This window comes from Lemur catta, chromosome 7 (assembly GCF_020740605.2).
Source record: "Lemur catta isolate mLemCat1 chromosome 7, mLemCat1.pri, whole genome shotgun sequence".
In the NCBI taxonomy this organism is placed as follows: domain Eukaryota; kingdom Metazoa; phylum Chordata; class Mammalia; order Primates; family Lemuridae; genus Lemur; species Lemur catta.
The window spans coordinates 106,088,179-106,108,559 of record NC_059134.1 but is presented as its reverse complement, the minus strand read 5'-3'; the positions used below and the strand labels follow the sequence as shown (position 1 = coordinate 106,108,559).

Below are 20,381 nucleotides of genomic sequence, written 5' to 3'. Positions count from 1 at the left end.
CTCCCCCATCAGCCCAGGGCTCCCCCATCAGCCTGGGACTCCCTGAGTGCAGGGCTATGTCTCCCCCATCAGCCTGGGGCTCCCCCATCAGCCCAGGGCTCCCCAAGGGCAGGGCTATGCCTCCCCCATCAGCCCGGGGCTCTCTCACAGGCTCTGGCCCCCAGGCCCCTGCCCACCCGTCCTCACAGGGTGAGGCATCGCAGGGTGATCTAACCGGGGTGCTGGGGCTGGGGGCTGGACAGGGCTCTCAGGCCCAGGGGTGACCGAGGACCTGGCCGAGGGGCCGTGACCGCTGCAGCACCCCACTCCACCCAAAGCTGCTGACTCGGAGAAAATGGAACACAACAGCGCCAGGAGGAAGGGGAGCGTTATTGGGAAAACAGCCCAGCCCAGCCGCGGAGGCCTCCTGGGCCCAGGGAGGAAACGAGCCGGCCTGTGGCCCGCCAAGTTGGACGTGGCCTCTGTGAGTCACCGGCAGCAGGGAGCTTGGGTGGGGGGCTCAAGGGCCAGGGCTGCACAGCTGGGGTCAGAGTCGGTCCAAGCAAGGGCCCGAGGCAGAGCCCCAGGGGTCCGGCCGGGAAGGGGTGGCCTCGCTGGTCCCCACTCCCCTCAGCCGGTCAGGCGTGGGGCAGGCTGGCCACCCTGCTCGTGTTCCCGGGATGGAGACCGCCCCGGCCCCATCCTGCACTGGGACCCCCAGGCGCAGGGCCTGGCCACTAGCACCCCCTGCCCAGGCCTGGGGCTGCAGGAAACAGGGTCGGGGCCCAGACATGCCGGCGAGGGTAGCTCACAGCGTCTCCTGCTCTGGCCGCTCCAGGGACTGGCCACCTCCGTCCTCGTCCTGGGCCCGCAGCTGCCTGTCTTGCTCATGCCGGCGTTGCTCACAGGCGGCCTCGTCCGCATCCTCCACACTCAACTGGGTGGTGAGCCTGGGGTGGGGGACACAGGGACAGTCACACTGCCACCAAGACAGAGTGCCACTCTGCTCCTCCCGTCCAGGCAGGCCTTGCTGGGCCCTTGCTGGGTGGGCAAGCCCGGTCGACTAGGGCCAGCCCCCAGCCCAGCTCCAGGCCTCAGTTCACCCGTCCTTAACACAGAGGCCGGCGAGCAGTCACCCAAGAGCCTCTTGCCCAGCTGGAGGTCCCAGGGCACCACAGGGGTGGCGGCTCCTCCAACTTCCTGACAGGCCGGCAGGAACCCAAGGACAGGACATAAGACCCTCCACCCGCTTCCACCGACCGCCTGCCTGGCCCTGATCAGGGCGAGGACCGAGAGCAGTGTGGGCTCTGCCCCGGGAGGATCCGGAAGGGGATGGCGGGTGCAGAGAGAGACCGGCCACGGCACCTGAGTCCACGAAGCACTGCAGGGCCCGGTAGGTGACCCAGCTAGGCAGCCACCCCTCTGCACCCCAAGGGCAATTGTGTTGGGAGAAGGTGCCCTGCACAGGGTCCTAGGCTGAGGAAGGAGCCTGCCCTGGCTAGCCAGGCCCAATGCCCCCGTCCCGCCACCAGCCCTGTCCGGAGGAGAAGCCCTGTGGTCTCAGGCCTGGGCCCGACTCCACGGCTGGGGGCCCTGCGGGGTCAGCTCACTCAGCACCCATCCACCGTTCTGTCAGAGCCCTCTGGCCAGTCTCTCTGCGCCGTTCCAAAGATGGGGAACTGAGGCAAGGGACGGCTTCTGCCCTCAGAGCACCCTGATACCACAGCTTCTCGGAGCCCCTCACTCCAGGGCCAGGTGCAGCCAGAGCAGGGGACACGTGTTGGCCGGCCCAGGGATGTGGAGCCCGACGGGGGTCCAGGGTCTCTGTGTGTCTCTGTAGCTGACTACCCCAGGCCCCAGAGCTGGGTGCAGGGCCGGGGTCTCCGTTCTTCCCGGACGGTGTCCGCTGCCTGACCCCGCAGTCCACTCGCCGCTGGGCCGCAGCCCCTGCCAGGCAGCGCGGCCAGCACATGAGCTAATCTCCCCCAGGTCTCCCCTAAGCCTCTCAGACGAAAGCCAGGCACTTCCACAGGCCCGGGTTCAAGGCCTGCTCCCCCACCACAGCCACATGGGACCCCAGCCACGCAAACCCAACCTCCGCACCCCCAGCCCGTCCGCCCGCGAGTTCTCAGAAGTGCCTTCAACCCCGGCCCGAGGAAGCCACTTAATTCCCCACACCTGGCTCCCATCACGCCGCAGATGAAGCACTTCCTGCCCCCGGCCTTCGGCGGGTGGGGGCTGCCGGGCCCATGTTCTAGCTGGGGAGGCAGGCTAGGTGCAGGCCCCCCAGAGGAGGGTGGCGCAGGGCAGGGCCGTGCGCAGAGAAGGTGCCCCCGGCCCACTCCTGGGCAGCCCCAGGGAGGGGGAGCCTGGCCACATTGCTGCCTTGTTCCCCATCCGCGTCTGCGTGTGTGCATGTGTGCGTGTGCCCAGGTGGGCTGTGTGCACCCGGCCTGGGGTAGAGCCCAGCTCCTTGGGCCTTGTTCCAGGGCCTGTCTGTGGGGCTCTCTCCAGGCCCCTCCACCAAGCCCTGGGGGGCCTTGGGAAGCCCACATGACACTAGTGTGTGCAAACCCCCTGGGCCCACCCCCACGCGCAGTGTTTCCAGGTCCCTGCATGGTCACGCCTGACACACAAAGCCACCGTGGGCAATGGGCTGCCTGCGCGCTCGGGCACATGCGGATGTACACCCGGCTCACACGAATTCTCCGTGAGCCCCATACCCAGGCCCACACGGGCACACACGCCCATGCTCTGCACACGTGTGCTGACACGTGTGAACCCAAGGACATCCATGTGCACTTAGACTTGGGAACCAGGGGACCACCACATGGCAGGTCCCGCTCCTGCTCCAGGGGTCCCTCGGGGGTGCCCCCACCTCACTGCACACATGTACTGCTCTTGCACTGTCCCCAACGGCACGGTATGGCGGGACACCAGGGCGCGGGTTCTGGGGACACCAGCCCTGTGGAGCCGGGCCCTGGCCGGGGCTGGGGGACGGTGTGGGCTGCAGCCTGAGTCCCCAGTGCACCCCTCGAGTAGCCTGCACACGAGGGGGCCCGGGCCCCTTCCCCATCCCGCCCGCGGCCCCAGGATGTGAGTAATGCGGCCCTCCCGTGGCCTCCCCCCACCCCGCAGCTGGGCCCCGTTCTGGGAACTGAGAGGGGGCGGCTCTCCCGGGCTGGGGTGGGGGCCTCTGGCCTGGGAAAGGCGCCCCCGGCCCGCAGCCCAGACCCTTGGCACGCTCGGCGGAGCTGTCAGGACTCTGGCGATGGCGACCCCGCCCGTGGCCCCGGCTCAGCGAGCGCAGCTGCAAGGGATTTGGTGTTCCTGCACAAATGCAATTAGGCCATTTCCTGTGTCTGTTCTGGCTCCGCGAGGCCCACGGTTCAGCCCAAGGGGCCCGGAGCGGGGCTCTGCCCCCACCCTCACGGCCCCAGGCTCCACCACGGGCCTGGTCTCCGCCCAGGTGCTCGTGGCCTCCCCGTCCCCATCCTGAGTGGGCCCCGCGCTCAGGGCCACCCCGGCCACTGCTCACGGCCCCGATCAGGACGCCAGGCCCCTCCTTCCTCCACGGCCCCCCGGCCCTGCCCCCCGGTCCCCACCGAGGGTCCAGCGATGCCCACACCCCTCGTGCCTCATGGACGGTTCCAGAAGGGCTGTCAGGCCCCGTCCCCGTCCCAACTCTGCCCCCTGCAGGCAGCTCGTGTGGCCGCCCCCAGCTGTCCCAGCCCAGAGGTCGGGCAGAGGGTTTGCCCCCCTGGTCCTGAGGAAGGGCCCGGGGGCTCAGCAGAAGGTCGGGTCCAAAGGGAGGATGTCGCGGGGACCCTTCCCCCAGGCCACAGGGCCCCTCCCACATGTCCCCTTGGTTGTGCAACACGGGGTTCCTGCCCCAGGGCGGAGTTGCCCAGGGAGGGGTCCAGGGGTGTGATGCTGCCGCTGTCACTCAAGCCCGGAGAGGCAGCTGGGGGCGTGGCCGTGCAGGAGCTGGGAGCAGGAGGACAGCCCCCAGACAGCGAGTGGGTGGGGGCCGGGGTAGGTGGGAGGGGCACACGCTGCCGCCCAGGGCTGGGTGGGGGCACGGGAACCTGCCCCTCATGCCTGGCCCTGGCTGGGCCCCCCATCCTGCCCCTTTCAGGGAATGTCTCACCCTGCTGGGCAGGGGAGTGGAGGTGACCCCTTTCCTGTAGTCACAGGCCAGTGGGCAAGGTAGACAGCCCCCCCTGCCCCCCGCAAGCCTCTGGCCCCCCCTGCCCAGAAAAGTCAGCCATGAGCTTCCTGGGGAAGGTGACCTTGATCTCTCGAGCCAGGCAGGGCTGAGGTCTAAGAGCCAGAGACCTGGAGGGACAGTACAGTGTGGTTGGAGCCCAGGGACGGGGTCCCCGAGGCCCACAGGTGTGGCCCCCAGCAGGAGCGGCAGTACTGGGTGCGGCCTCCTATCGGGAGCCCCGGTGTATTGGGGAGGCCAGGGCAGGGGAAGCCGACAGGGTGGCAGTGATGGCAGGAGGACAGCACTGCCTGGGCCGGGCTGGGCGTGGGACAGGGAGGAGGTGCAGATGCAGGGGTCTGGGGGGAAGGGCAGGACAGGCAGCTTGGGACTTGCCAGGGTGTCCCTTCTGCATGAGGTGGACAGCGCTGGTGGGGTTTGGTTTGGGGGACACAGCTGAGCATGAGCGTGCAATGTGGGGTGCACGGGAACCCCCCAGGTGACGGCCAGCAGGGGGTGTGCTGTTGAGGAGGGGCCCAGACCACCCAGAGACAGTAGGGTGGGCCCCGAGGGCAGGTCAGAGGTGCCCAGGAGCAGGGCGTGGCCACGGCCTGGGGCAGCTAAGCCTGCGGGTGCAGGAAGAGCCCGAGCCCCACCCAGCCCCGCCCCAGTGCGAGGCCCCTTCTGGTCTGCCCTGGGCCAGTGCGGCCCCACTCGGCCTCCTGGGGCTGGTCCCAGCGCGTCCAGGTGGGAGGCGCGGCTGGGACAGCCAGCAGGCCGGGGCCACGGGGCTCAGTGCTGAGTGCTCCCCCCAGCTCAGCTCTGCCTCAGTGTGCAGGCGGCGCCACACGACGCACAAGGGCTGGCCGTCCTTGCTTGCGACCCTTGTTGCCGTTATTCTAGACGGGATGGCGTCGGAGGGCCGCACACCCCGGCCTGAGGATCTTTGGGAGACCACCAGTGCGCGAGCGGCTACGCTGGGGCCACGGCACCGCAGGTGGCTTTAAGCAGGGAGGGAAGGCTCAGAGGGGCCCAGAGCCTCCAGCTGCCCTGCAGGGGGCCGATGAGCTGGGTGCCCAGGACAGCGACCGGGGACCCGTGCAGGGTTGGACACGCACCCAGGGGAAGGGAGGGACCAAGGCGGGAGGAGGCAGCAGGGTGGCCCAGGGAACCTGTGGGCCAGTGCCTGGAGGGGCCCTGCTGGAGGAGGGGGGCTGGGGTGGTGGCATTGTGTGGCCTTAGTCCCCTGAATCCCCTTCCCGGTGGCAAGACCTCAGGCCCAGCCTTGGCCTCCCCAGCCTCGACTGCTTAGCTGGGAAAAGGAGCCAAGGCCCCACACAGCAGGGTGTGCACCGAGGGCCCCTCTGAGTGGGCACCTGCTCCCCAAGGCTGGCGCTGCTGGGAGATTCTCCCCTGAAGCCCTAGCTGTGCTGAGACGGAGGCTGAGCCACAGGCAGGGGCAGGGCCCAGGGAGGCTGCCGAGGGTCCCTACACCCACGTCTGTCTTGGCCTCTGGTGGGGCAGAGCACATCTGGGAGGCCTCCCTGGAGGAGGAGCACTGGGTTTGGACGTCTGCCTGCAGAGCTGGCTTCCCTTGCAACCACAGGGGCTGAAGCTACGAAGGGTGCAGACTGGGGCTCCTCGTGGCAGAGGGGAGGGAGGCCCGCGGGGCTGCAGCGCCAGAGCACCCAGGCCCATGCTGGGCGCCACACGAAAGGACACAGCCACGGCCCAGGGAGCCCAAAGCCGCAGGGCCCAGCCCTGCAATGTGCTCTGCATGCTGAGGACCCCGTCGCCAAGCTGGGGGTGACCAGGACATCCCAGGACGGCCCCCAGAGAGGGGGCTGTGGGAGAACCCTGCCGAAATTAGGACTCCGGCCCCCTCACACAGGGAGGAGGTGCTGGGCCACCGGGGCAGGCAGCTGCACCCCTCTGGGCCATTCGTGTGGGAGAAGGCCAGACAGCCGCCACGGGGGCTGTCCACGTGCACAGAGCGCCAACGGGGCCGGGCTGCCTGTGTCCCCGGGCATCCCCCCCCCCCCCCCCCCCCCCCCGTCTCCCAGCCATAGCCTTTGTGACCTGCAGGCTCCCTGCAGGCCTCTGCTCCCCGAGCTGCCTCCTGCTGGGGGCCCCGCTGGGCTTCCACCCAGAACCCCGCAGCCACGGAACTGCCACTCCTCCGTCCTGCCTGGGGCTCCACGGCCAAGGGCACGACAGATGCAGGGCTGCCGCTGCCAGGCCCACTGCCGTCCCACGCTGGCCCAGGACACGTGCTCTGGTCACCAGGACCCATGGGTCCCAGCCCCCACCTGCTCCTTGGCCTTTGGCCATTGACCCGCATCCGAGCTCGGCCCCGGTGGCCCTGCCGGGGCTGCTCCTCACTCCTCACCTGTCTCCCAGCTGAGGGTGGAGGCCGGGGAGGCCAGGCCGGGCCTGCGGTCGCGCCACTGGGAAGGGGAGTCGGGAAACCAGAGCCCCCATCACCACAGCAACCGCCTTCCTCTGCCCCTCGGCGACACCTGATCTCTACCACCCACCCCACGACCGCCATGCCAGCCAGGTGTGGTCCGGCTGCCCTGCTCAGCCTGCTGCCGTGGCCACGCACGGTTCCACGGCCACAGCCTGGGTCCAGTGCCCCTCGTCCCTCCTCCCCTCCCTCCTCCCTCCCTTCTCCCTTTCTTCTTCCTCCTCCCCTCCCTCCCCTCCCTCCTGCACCGGCACTGTATTTTGCCAGGTGCCAGGGACCCAAATCAGCCCAGTGAGGTCTCCTCCTGCCTTTGTGAATCTTAGAGGTTGCTAAGAAACCAGGACCCCCCATGGCAGGGACCAAGGACCCCCGAGGAGGCCACTATTCTCACCTTTCTCTGGGGGAGGGGCCCGGCAGGCAGTGCCTCAGGGGAGGGCACGGAGGGTGGGTGAGGCCACTGCGGAGAGGGTGGGCGGCAGGCTGTGCAGCGTGAGGGGGGATGGAGGGCAGGGGCCCAGCAGGCAGAGCAGCCCCACCGCCCTCCTGTGCCGTGGCACATGCTCACAGCACACGCCACGCTGGCTTGTCCCCACCTCTGGGAGAGGTGTATGGGAGGCGGTCTATCCCCCTGCTCTGCCTTCCTTCGGCCCCACCCACCAAACCTGTGCAAACCAGCTCCCACCCCCACCTGGGGCTGCTCTCCGGCCAGCCCCAGGCCCTCCCTGGGGTCTGCTCCCCCTGGGAGGGGGCACAGTCCCTAGAAAGCTGATGCCCCTTGAGCCCCCGTGACACACCCCGCGCCGCACCAGGCCCTCGAGCTGCTGCACGACCTCACCCAGACAGGGGACAGGGTGACCAGACTGTGAGTGCCGGTCAGGCTGCCGCAGCCAGGCCTGCTCACCACACCACCTGGCCCCAAAGGTGCCCAGGCTGCCGGGCAGACCCCCACTCCCACCATGTGCCAGCAGACAGCGTGGACCTCAGCATGGCTGTGACCCTAGAAAGCCACAGGGCCCTGAGCCGCGGCCTCCCTGAGCCCCTCTCCCCCTGGCTTCCCATGGGTCCTCAGACACTGGACCGGGGACCCTCCACCTCTGCCCTCAGAGTGGGGCCCAGAACTGAGCCTGATGCCCCGCTGACTAGCCCATCACCTCCCTCGGGCCGGGTGCCCTACCTCTTGTGATGTGCTTGTGGTCAGCCTCGTGCCGGCAGCACCCTACCCTGGCCTGGTGGCTCTTCTACTTCTGCCCCTCTCTGCTCAGGCCAGCCTGCGTGCTGGGGCCTGGGCCAAGCGCAAGGCGGCCCAGGAGAACTTTCCGGCACCCACACCCGAGCTCCAAGGTCAGCACCCTTCCCAGTGGCCCTGTGCATCTGCACGCAAGCCGCTCGGCGCCCGGTCTCCCGGGGTGGGACCAGGGGTCAGGTTGCCCATGGGCCCCACCGGTGGCCGCCCTGGCTACTGCTGTCCCTCCTGGTGCTGGGTGGCCTTCCAGGGGAGCCGTGGCGCCCATGCCGGCTGGGACTGCCCTGGCAGCGCTCTTGCTGTGCCCACGAGGCAACATTTTGGCACGTTCCGGGACACGCGCCTGGGCGCTGGCACCGGCTCGAGGCCCTGCCATCCCGCTCCTCCTTCCTTCCTGGCCGGCCGTGCTCAATGTCCTTCGCATCCCTGAAGGCCCAGCTCTCGGCTCTGCCCACAGACACTGCCCAGAGGGCACAGGTGCTGTTCCGACCCAGCTGCCCACCTGGGCAGGAGCTGCAGCCAGAGCCAAGATAGTACGGCCACATCAACCTGGCACATGGCTGCCTGTCCCGCTCTGCCCTCCGGGGAGCCCCAGGGCCCCCCACGCACTGTGATGCTCCTGCCTCCAGCTCTTAGCAGCCGGCCCCTTGCCTGAAGCCTCCACACCACTTCTGCCCTTTGGAGTGGCGGGTGCCCTGCCTGGCACTGGCCCCTCCTCGGAAGCTCTCAGGGACGCCCAGTCCCCTGTGGAGAGGACGTTCCTGGGGTGTGGGGAGGCCTGGGGAGCAGAGTGGGGCTTCGCCCCAGGCCGGCCCTGCCCTTTTCCCCAGCGCGAGGCCTCTGGGCCAGGTGTCCTCTGATGCCCCCCAGGCACCGGGCTGGTCGCTGGGCCTCCCTCAGTCTCGGGGTGCCTATCTGTGCCAGTGGGGACGCAGGGCCAGCCTTGTGGGCGTGGGAGACTCCCAGGCACTCTGGATGTCACCACAGCTGAGGCCAAGGGGACCTGCCCTGGTCCTCTGTGCTGTGGCCCTGGCCAGGGCCCAGGGGCTCAGCTGGGACGGCCGCACTGACAGGGGCGAGGCGAACACCTGCACGGCCGGCCCCTGGCCACACGCTGCTCCCGGGGGCTATCCCGTCACCCCACACGGACGGGCCTGGGCAGCGCCCCACCAACGGCACAGCCGGGGTCCCGCCCCCAGCCCTGTGCGCTGGCTGCGGGGGACCTGGCAGCACAGAAGTGGGAAAGCCTTTGCCCCCTGAGAGAGTCGAGGGCAGAGTCCCGACAGGCCCCAGCTCAGGTACAGGATCCCACCCTCCCCCCAACCTGTCCTGCCTCTAGCTCCCCTTCCCCCGCCCCTTCCCTTCCCTCCTCCTACCTTCCCTCCCTCTCCCTTCTCTGGGCAGCACCGGGCAGCCCCGGGCCTGCCACATGGGTCCCGTGGGAGGGACCCCTCCTGCCACACCTGGGACGTGGCGCAGGGCAGCGCCGAGCCCCAGGCATCCTGCGTCTCCGTGCCCACCTCCTCTCTGGCCCCTCTCCCCGCCATCGTCCGCACGCCCTCCCCCTGCTCTCTCACCACCCCTGTCCTTCCTCCCGTGGGGCAGCCCCCGGCAATGTCCCCCACCGGGTCCCGGCCCCAGTCTCACTTCTGCACGAGGCACCTCACGCCTCAGGACCACCCCTGCCCACCATGGGCAGCAGCCACCCTGGCAGCCACGCTCGCCCTCAGAGCCTGCACACCTGGCCCCGCCCAGCAGTGGGCTGGGGTCCGATCCCACTCTGAGCCCAGGTGGAGCTGGAGCACCCCACCCTCCCCCTGACTGCCCCCACCCCACCCAGGGCCACCAGTGCCACAAACTCACCCCTACAATGGCTCACCAGAGACCTCCGTGGTCAGCCCCCGGCCACCCACCTTTGCTGAGCTGCTCTGGGCCTGGCGCAGCGTCCCTGGGGGCTGTGCATCCTCCGGCCATCCCGAGGGGTGCAGGAGCCTCTGGGTGCCCCCATGGCTCAGGCAGGGGCACCGGGCGGGCAAGTCCCCAGGTGCCTGGGGCACCCTGGCTGCTGCTCACTGGCTGCTCTGCCCAGCTCTTGTGCGCCGGCTGGGACTGGAGCCTGAACCTCCGTCCTCTGGGCTCCAGCCCTGACACCCTGCCCAGGGGGCTGGGCCACTTGGTCCCTGTACCCCGGCTGCTGGCTCAGCCGGGCTTCCGGGGCAGGACGGGTTCTGGCCCACAGACCACCCGGGCCTGTGGCAGTGCCGCCCAGCAGACTCCCGGCCCTGCCAGGGCGGGGGCCGCCCCACCCTCAGGAGCCGGGCCTTGAATGGGCCCAAGGCAGCCACACCCCTTTGGACACTGTGGTTTCGAGGCCCGGCTACCCCGGCCTCCCTCGGGGCCAGCCCAGCAGGCCAACTGCCCCATCCCTTGTCCTGCTGGCCACACTGGGGTCCCCAGAGGCCTCGGGCCAGACGGCTCAGGGTGGTGCCCACCCGAGGGCCTCACAGCCCCAGGAGAGTCAAGCTCTGGGTGGGCCATGGGCAGCTGTGTGCCTGAGAGTGATGGGGCAGGGACTCTACCCCCCCCACGAAGCCTCAGGTCGGACCAGCCAGGGGGCCTGAGCGCCCAATAAGGACATCAGCCACGGTGACCCTCCGCCCGGCCTCTTTACTCCGTGCCAGGCTGCAAGGCACTCCCGGGCAGCCTGTGCCTCACGAAGCCAGGTGCCCTGGGGCCGTGGCACCAGGCAGGCGGCTGAGAGTCTGGGTGACCTCTGGCAGGGAGCTGGCACTTCCTTCTGAGGTCCCTGACCGTCCCTGTCACTGGTCTGGCCTGAGGAGACACTCGCGTCATTTGGAGGCAGGCAGGAGGGTGCGGGCGACTCCCAGACACCAGAAGGGCCAGAGCCTGGCATAGAAGCATTGGCGGGTGTCACCCCGAGTCTGACTCTGCCAGCCTGAAGCCTGGTGCTGGCACGGGCTGGGACAGTCAGGCCTGGAGGGAAGGTGTCCGGGTGGCCACTTGCCGGGCCCCTGGACTGACACCTAGGTTTGGCCAAGAGAGCCATTTCCAACGCCCTGTGGCATCGTTTTTGATGAGTTTGAACTGGGTTCCAGTTGCACCCGGCTGCCGTGGGCGCCCAGCAGGGCCCTGCAAAGCTTGTCACACAGAAGACATGGTGGCCCCTTCCCGGCCCTGTGCCCAGGCCTGGCGGGAGAGCCCAGCGGGTCCGCAGAGAAAGACTGCTGTGAAGCGGGTAGAAGAGGGAGATGGGCTCACCCTGCCCTGCTGGGTGCCCTGGGGCAAGTCAATTAACCTCTCTGAGCCTGGTTTTCTCATCTATCCAACAGGGACAGGTAGGGGAGCTATCTGCCGGTGAGGACTGGGGGTCGGGGCAGTAAAAACTGTTGGTTTCTGTAGAGATGCCAGCTGTGGTAACAGCAGCGGGGGTGTCACTGTCCCAGGTGGTAGCGTGTGTGTGCCTGTGTGTGTGCACACGTGGGGGAGCCTGCGTGGGGGGGGCCCCTGGCCCGCCGCGGGGGTCGGGTCCTCGAGGTGTGCAGGCTCGTGCGCAGCCGTGAGCCTCACCCGGACCTGCTCGCAGTGGCTGCGCAAACTCGTCTGTTGCTCTTCGCAAGGGCCCGCCCTGCCCACAGGGGCAGTTCCCACGGGTTCAAAGGGACCCTGCCTTTGCCCCCGCCCCACTGGCCAGTCACCCCCTGGCCCTGGCCTCGGGCCCCTCCCACCTGCCTCCTGCCCAGGTCCTGGGGGCTTGCGCCAGCCCGGCCCCCTCCCCAGCTGTGCGTCCGTGCCCTCTGGATGCCCCTCGCTCACCCAGCCTGGCCCTGGGCCACAGCTGGACGGATGCTGTGGCCAGGCGCCCTGTGACAAGGGGGTGTGCGCAGGCATAACCGGGCCTGGGCTCTTTGTCACTCCCCAGGGTGCTGTGCTCCCTCCTCCTGGGCCTCAGTTTCCCCATTTAAGTGTTGCTGCAGAGCCTGGGCCGTGGCCCCCAGGCTCTCCATCCCCAGGCACAGACCCCTGGGAGGACACATCCCAGCCAGGCCGGGAAGGGACATCTGGCCTGAGAACGTGGCCCCGGCAGGGGAGGGCCAGGCTGGCAGCACCAGGGCAGGTGTGAAGCCCAGGAGGAGGTGCCTCCCTGCAGCCTGGGGGCGGGGTGAGGGCCAGGAGGGAGCCGCACAAGGAGCAGACGGGGCCTGGGGCTGCCCTGAGCTCTGCAGACACTGCTGAGCCCACCCCCCTCCCTCCCAGAGCCTCAGCACTGCGTGCCAGGGGGTGGGGCGTGGAGGGCACTGAGTGATGCCAGCCCTGCCTCTCAGGAGCTCAAGGTCTGGCCAGAGTGACCATGCCATGGGAGGGTGTCAGGGAGGGCAGGCCTCCCACCTCGGGAGAAGCCAAGGCAGGCTTCATGGAGGAGGTGGCATCTCAGCTGGGCCCTGAAAGCCTGGAAGAGTTGAGGAGGAGGAAGGCCACTGCAGGTGGCTCAGAGGGAGGCAGTGAGCAGCCAGTGGCACAGGGTGGTGGCTCTGGCGCACTGTGGCTGAGCCGTGAGGAGGGCCCTATGCACTTTGCCCTCTCACCAGGACCCATAGGCACCACACCGCTACTTTACAGAGGAGGAAACTGAGGCTGAGGGAGGCTGCCACGCTGGCCCAAGCCCCGGCAGATGGCCCAAGCTCTCTCCCTGGCCCCACGTGCCTCCCACGCAGGGTCGGCGTGCCAGGGCCAGGCCCGGCGAATGTCCGATTTCATCACCTGGAGGGCACGGAGTGGCTGGATGGTCCCAGGGGCCAGCAGGACCCCAGGGGAGGCCTGAGGAGCCAGGCTGAAGACGCGCTTCTCATCCCTGCCTGGCCTGGAGCCCGGGAGACGGCGGTGCAGGTGGGAGGGGAGGAGGAGGATGCGCTGGCGGCTGCCAGGGCTCAGGGGAGGGGCGCGGCCTCGAGCTGGCCTCCCCAGGCTCCACGTGCACGCGCAGCCAGCGGGCACACCCTCACCCTGCCCGGCGCTTGGGTGGCAGAGCCCGCGGGCTGGCAGAAGGCACAGGGAGCCCCACGCCCCCGGCCGGCCGTGCACCGGGCACAGCAGGTGCCCAGCGCACGAGGCTGGCACTGGCACGGGCACCCTGTCCCGCCCTCCGTGCCCCAGCCTGGGCCGGGAGGGACCTACCTCAAGAGGGTCTCCGGGCCCTGTTTGCTAGAATTCCTCCTCGGGAGCACGGAGCCGCGCAGGCTGCAGCGTCCACCTGCGCTGTGACCTGGCCCGACCCTGGCCCGGGGATGCCACAGCAGCTTCTCCAAGGGCTCCTGTGCTGCTGCCTCCCCTGCGGCTGCCCTGTCCCCTGGGCCCCTCTGTCTGTCCCCAGGCCCTGGGCTCTCCTGCCCGCACACTCCACCTCTGTGCCTGGCAGTCCGGCCTCAGGCTGGCTCTGGCACCCCCTGCCCTGTCCCCTCTCTGCCTGGTCGTCTGTCTGTCCCTGTGACCCTCTGGCCCGGTGGGGGTCTCGGGCTGGCTCCCTTCAGGCAGCCCTGTCCCGTGCCCCGCCTGCGGGTCCCACTGACTCGTGGGCCCCACTGCCCTCTCCTCCCCAGGACGTCAGCAGCTGCTTCCTTTTTGTCCCCCCAGCCCCTTCCCCGCCCCTCGCTCCTCCACCTCCACCTCCTCCTCCTTCTGAGACTAGTAAAAATGTCAGAGAGAAACCCTCCCAGCCCAGCAGCCCGGGGGCTCAGCCGCCCCTCTGCCGCCTGCTGATGGGCAGAGGTGCTGCCTCCCTCCCTCCCTCTCCCTCCCTCTCCCTCCCTCTCCCTCCCTTCTCCTGTCCTCCTCTTCCCCTTCCTCCCCTGCCTGCCCCTTCGGCCACCTGGACAGCTGCCCCCTGGCCCTGCACCCCCGGCCCGGGGACCTGGCCTGCCCACTGCTGCCGCCCAGCCCTGGGCCTCGTGCCCTCTCCCCTGGCGCCAGCCCCTCCCTCCCCCCAGCCCCCTCTTTCCCCCTCATCCTCCTCTTGGTCCAGCGTTTCCTCCAGCATGCCCCGCCCCAGGCCTGGGCCCTGCAAGCTCCTCTGCTCTGTCCCCTCCTTCCGCACTCAGCCCCTCTCCTCTGTGTTCCCTCTGGTGTCTCTGACCCTATCTCTGCCTCCCTCCCTCCTTCCCTCCCCCACTGCCTTCCTCTCCCCTCCCTCCTCCCCACCCTCCTCCCCTCCCTCCTCTCCCCTTCTTCCTGGTTCTCCATTTCCCCTGTTTATTCCCAGCCCCGAGCTCTTGTTATCACCTGGGGGAGGCCGGGGCACCCCCGGAACCCTCTCTGGTCCCCAGGAGAGGAGGCTGCTCCCTTCCCAGCACCCCGACCCGCTGTGGCGATACCCGGGGAGGCAGGGCGTCCACTAACGTGGCATCTCCACGGGAAACCGTGGTCCCGAGGGTGCCCGGTGGGCACAAGGTGGGCCCGGTGCCCTCGCCAGCTGGGCCCTACCAGTCCCTGGCCCAGGCCCAGGGAGCCGCAGCCCAGCCCGCCGTTTCTCTGGTTGGGCTCAGGCGCTGTGACTCACTGGAGCCGGCGGCTAGTGGCCGGGCGAGGGAGGGCTGCACTCGCCCTGGTGGGTGTCGCCATGGCCAGCGCTGTGGCGCAGGCTCACACCCGCCAGCTTGCCCAGCTCACCAACGTCGCAGCCACCCGGAGGGGCAGGCGCCTCTGCACCCACGTCCCAGATGGGGAAACCAAGGCCCAGCCAGCAGCACTGGTGTCCAAGGTCACAGAGCCAGGGCCTGGCACAGCCGGAACCAGAGTCACAGAGCCGGGTTTGCCAATGGCCAGCCACCCGGTACCGCCCCAGGCCATCCTCTCTGCGTGTGCAGCCCGCCTGCCCTGCCGCCCTGTCCCCTCTCGCCTCCCCAGCTAGTGGGAACCCAGGCTGGCAGGCAGCCAGGCCGCGACACCCGGGGTGCCAAGTGGTCTGAGGTGAACCCCGCGTGAGGGCAGTGGGTGCCGGGGTGGCAGCAGCAGCCAGAAAACCCCGCATGGGGCCACAGCTCAGGTCAGCAGGGACTCAGGTGGTGGGCTGGTGGGGGACCGCGGGGTCAGGAAGGCTGGACCCCCCACCCCCAGGCACACACCAGGCTGGGTGCCAGGCCCGGTTCTGGAGGGGAGCCTGCACCATCTCCCCTCCCCAGCACAACCCAGGATGCCAGAGGATGTCGCGTGGACAACAGAGACCCCTGTGCCCACTGCCTCTCCCCAGCATCCACACAGTGGCAGAGACCCCAGGGTTCTCTGCCAGAATGAGGAGGAAGAGGGAGGAGGGAGGAGGGAGGAAGGAGGAGGCTGGACCTCAGGTTGGGCAAACGCTTAGCAGGTCTCCCGGGGATGAGGGCACCCAGGAGAGCAGGCTGGCGCTTTGCTGGCCTCTCAACCTGCCCGCTTCTCGTTGCCTCCCATCCTCGGCTCTGGAGTCCCAGCCACAGACAGCCGGGTGTGAAATGTGGCCAAGGCATATGTTGGTTCAAAAGAAGGAAAAATGTTCCCACAGGGGAAAGGGCTGCCTTGGAATGGCAGAAGTTTCCCGTCACCAGAGAAGGGTCATCTGTCAGAAATGTTGGCGGGTGGGAGGCGGCAGGACCAGATCTTAGAATGCGGTGGCCAAGAATCTTAGTTTTACAACTAGAGCATGTCCTAATACAGACAAAACTACAGAGTATTTGATGTCAGCTCTACCATTATTTGTCCACACATCTTCCATCCACCCAGCCACCCATCCATCCATCCATCCATCTACCTATCCACCCATCCATCCATCCATCCATCCATCTACCTATCCACCCATTCATCCATCCATCCATCTACCTATCCACCCATCCATCCATTCATCCATCCATCTACTCACCTATCCATCTGTCCATCCCTCCATCTATCCATCCACACATCCATCCACCCACCCATCCTTTATATACAAATGCCTGTCATCTATCAATCCATCACTTTCTCCACATATCTATCCATTCACTTATCTGTATAAATATAATATTTCCTTCTATTTAATTCATTCAAGCCCCTATCAATACATATATACCCTTGTACATCCATCTCTCTTCACATTTCTCCATTGAGCAAGTATCCATCCATCCATCTAAATGGCTTAATACATGGAAAACACTTAGAAGAAGCATTCAGCAAACATTCATCCATTTAGAACATAATAATCCCTCATTACATGCTAATTACTATTACTGGGATGTTCACCCACCAATTTGTATGTCCATTTGCCCAGCTAGCCAACCAGTGAGTGACCCGTCCTTTCTTTAATACATCTTTCTATCTCCAAGTGTTCGTCTGTTCTCATGTTCAGTTACCTGTCTGAGTATTCTATTTATCCACACGACTGGCACATTCACTCATGCATCTGTCCACACCCATGCCATGCATCTTTCCACCTAGCAGCCACACATGCAATTGTGTACACACTTACAGTGTAGCTGCCTCCACACGCACGCTCGCCCGGAAGCTTGTCTATTAGGTCATCCAGATGAGTTCATGCTTACGACAGCCGCTGGGACATAGACAAACCTCAGTCAATGCCACTTATGTTCCATGCATCTGTTCTTTCCTCCAACCAACCATCCATGCATTGATCCCTCCATTTATCTATTCATATATTTGTCCATCTATCTATATATTTATTCAACAGATTTGTATTGAATTCAGGCACTTTTAAGGTGGGCATTCAGCATTAACAAAGCCTCTTCTCTCATGAGGATGACATTTTAGTGAGAATATATGTATATCCCCACAGTGTATATGTATACTGTAATGTACCAGATAATGGCAAATGCTGCAGAAAACATAAGTTAGGGTAAGGAAATGTGGAATTTTGGAGGAGATTCATATTTTATATGTGACAGTCAAGGAAAGACTCAGGGGAAGAAGTCAGTCTTTTCTTGTGTGAAAAGAGACTTGAGAGCTGTAATCCAGTGGGGAGAAATGTTGCAGGAACAGAGCGCAAAATTCCTGACTTAGGGGGTGTCTGTTTACCCATCTGCCTTTTCAACAGTTCATCCATCACTGAGTCATCTGCCTACTGACTCATTATCCATTTACCTTTATATTCATCTCTTGCTAAATTCACCTCTGTCCATCTCTTCATCTATCCGTCATCCACATCCATCCATGTCTATGTCTCCTGATATCCTTCTGTGAATCTGTCCAGTCAGTATCTGTCCACATTCCACCCATCTACTCATCCACCCATCCATACCTTCATCCCATGTGTCCATCCACCAACCCAACCATCCATCCTTCCATCCACCTTTTGGTACACCTACTCATTCATCGATTAAGCTGATCATTAGCTGATATACACAGATACAGCACAGTATCTGAATGATATGAATTCAGTATATGAATATATATATATTCATATATTCAACTGAAGTCAGCACTCATTCTGGTAGATTGATATTTGTACCATATTCGTTGTTAAATATTCTAAATATCACATTTGAATTTATCCATCCAACTATCCATATGTCCATCTAAACATACATACATACATATAGACTTACATTTGTTCTTCTGTCCATGCATCTAGTCTTTATTCATCCATTCATCCATCAATTACCAAATTATTCATTCACTTGTCTTTCTATTTATACATTAGTCCATCCACCCACCCACCCATCCATCTACCTATCTGTCCATCCATCCATCCACCCATCCATCCATCTACCCACACATCCATCTACCCATCCACCCATCTCTCCACCCACCCATCTATTCATCTATCAGCCCACCCATCTACCCTTCTATCCACCCACCCACCTACCCCTCCCTCCCTCCATATGGCCTTTGTTTAGATATCCATATGTTGCCCATGTATCAGTTCACATATTCTTTCTTCCTGTCCTTCTATCACATGTCTGTCCATACATCAGTCCATCCTTCCATCCACTCACTCATCCATCCATTCATCCACCCAGTTGTTACTACATCCTGCTTTTCTTCAGCCATCTTTCCATTTATTCATACTTTTCTTCATAATTGATTCTTCCTTTATTTTCGTTTTTCCTTTCTTCTGTGACTAAGCATGGTTCATAAGCTCGCAGCCCAAGGATACAGCAAGATGGTCATGGTCCGGGAGGCTGAGTGCCAGAATGGAACCTAAGCAGGGGCTGGAGGGTAGGGATCTGTCCTCTTGTTCACACATTCTCATCATCCCTGACACACAGACCCCACCAAATACATGTTCACAGAGCGGTATCCCAGTGAAAGGTGCGGTGTGCAATGAGAGAGTCCATGGAGGTGGGGGAGGTCGGGCGGTGGCCTCCATGGCTCCTGGCTAATCCCTGCTAGAGAAACATCTCTGATTTGCTGAGGGGGCAGCCTCCAAATGCCTCCACACTCATCTATTTGATGTGTCCCTCTGTCCAAACAAGCACCTCTGCCAATGGGAGAGTGGACCAGAGCCATGGGCAGGGGCCAGGGTGTTGGGTGATGGGTGGTGGTGGTGAAGCTTGGACTTTGGTTGGAGCTGGGGCTAGGAGAAAGGCTAAAGCTTCTTAGATTCCTCTGGATGAACTGGCTAGATTCATCTGTCCCAAGCCCATTGCTCTCTTGAGGGGGGTACCTGGGAGAGGAGGAAGAGGAGGAGGAGGAGGAGGAGGCAACCTTGGCTTACTGCAGAAGCCAAACCGTCAACAGTGTAGGTTACATCCAGGAAAGAGGGGCACAGACACCTTTGGGATGAGGGGCTATGCCCTGCCCTGGTAGCAGGAAGGAGCCATATCTGGACGGAGCAGGGTAGTGACCCTCTCTGCGCAGCCCATGTGGCAGCTGGGGAAGGGGCGACTCTGGGAGGGGCACTGGGGGTAGCACCCGCGCCACCCCTCCCCCAGGCAGACAGGGTCTCCCAGACACTGACACTCCCATGTGGGTAGGTGCTCCCTGCAACCAGGAGCCTGGGCCCCGAAGGGCTGTGGTGTCGTGCTGTGCGTGTGGGGCGTTGACCCTCGCAGGCCGCCCCAGAGCTGCCCTGCTCCAGGCTCCAGGCTCAGGCACAGGTTCCAAGTGCCTTCCCACTCCTGCTCGGGGAGGTGGGTGGCTCCAAGGGGGGCAAAGGCAGTTCCCGGGTTCCCAGACAGCCCCTCCCCGCCACCAGCGGGATCAGACAACCCCCTCCCCCACCAGCTGACACATTTCCAACTTGGAGGCAGTTAGCAGACGGAGTTTGGACAGGACTGGCCCGGGCCCAAGACGGCCAGGGGTTTTCCTCCTCCACCCACCCTCAGCGCTGCCGCCCCCTCTTATCTGCCTGTGTCTGGCACCAGCAGGGCCGTCCTGGGCTGGGCAGGGTGGGGAGGACTGATTGTCTCAATTCCCTATTCTCCTGTAAACCCCACAGCCCACGCAGCCCCTCAGCCCCTTTCTCCAGGCTCACGGTACTGGGGTGGGGGCTGGGCTGGCTGGAGAGAGCCTGGCGGGGCGGCCAGCCCGCAGCCTGCCTCCCGTCTTGGTCTCAGGCATTGCTGCCAAGAGGGGGCCTGACTCCATCGGCCTCAGGGGCACTGGGACCCCTCTTGCTGGCTGCCTGGTGGTCCCAGGCCGCCCCCTCCAGGAAGGTCTTCAGAAGCCCCTGAAAAGAGGCTGGGGCTGGGATTTGGGCGGGGCTGGGCTAGGAGGGAAGCCCAGGGCCCTGCTGATCCTGGCAGCACCGGGGCCATTTCTGCTCAGCAGGAACTCCCTGGGGTGCTGGCTGAGCCATGCCCTGAGACCCCCACCCTGGTGCCAGCAGCCCCTGAGTGCAGGGCAGCGAGCGGGCATGTGGGCTTACCCAGCACCCACGGGGGGTGCCCAGCCAGCGCACCACACACGCCAACTGAGGCCTCCCGCCCAGGATGTCGCAGGCAGGGCTGCAGTGGCCGGGCGGGCTGTGCCTGGGGGCTGCTGCGCACATACCGCAGCAGCGGTGGGATCTCGGGGGCTGAGAGAGCAAAGCAGAGTGACAGCCCCACCCTCGCCAGCGGCAGCACTCGGGGAAGGCCACAGGCACCACCACCCAGGCCCTTTCTGCTATGGAGACCCAGCCATCCCTCTGGCACACTCTCAGGGAAACCGAGGCAGAGGCAGGCTGGCCGGTGGGGTAGTGCAGGGGAGGGCAGCCTCTGTGCTGACCTAAGGTGCCACCTAGCCAGGGCCCGCCCCATTCTGGACCGTCTGTCCCCGAGGCCCCCAGGACTGCCCTGTGTGGCTCCAGGACTGTGCTATAAGGAGACTTGAGGGACCAGGATGGGGCAGAGACGGCGGGAAGGATTTCTGGTTCCAGGATCAGCAGGGACGGGGCCCCCGTGTGTATGAGGTGCCCGTTCCCCTGCCCCACCCAAGGAGGGGACATGGAGGGGTCCAGATGGGAGGGAGAGACAGCAGCCCCCACCAGCCCTGGCGCAGGAGGAAGACATCCATCATCCGGGCCAGGC

At 65.1% G+C, this 20,381-nt stretch overlaps 1 protein-coding gene across 2 annotated transcripts in view; it reads right to left on the bottom strand.

Annotated features, from left to right (window-relative positions):
• LSP1 (lymphocyte specific protein 1) overlaps window positions 1-20,381 on the bottom strand; it is a 32,753-nt gene that overhangs the window by 8,952 nt on the left and 3,420 nt on the right. For both annotated transcript variants that reach the window (XM_045558441.1, XM_045558442.1), the window contains exon 2: window positions 792-929. In XM_045558441.1, coding sequence (XP_045414397.1) covers window positions 792-929 — 138 coding nt within the window. The remainder of the gene's footprint in view (window positions 1-791; window positions 930-20,381) is intronic.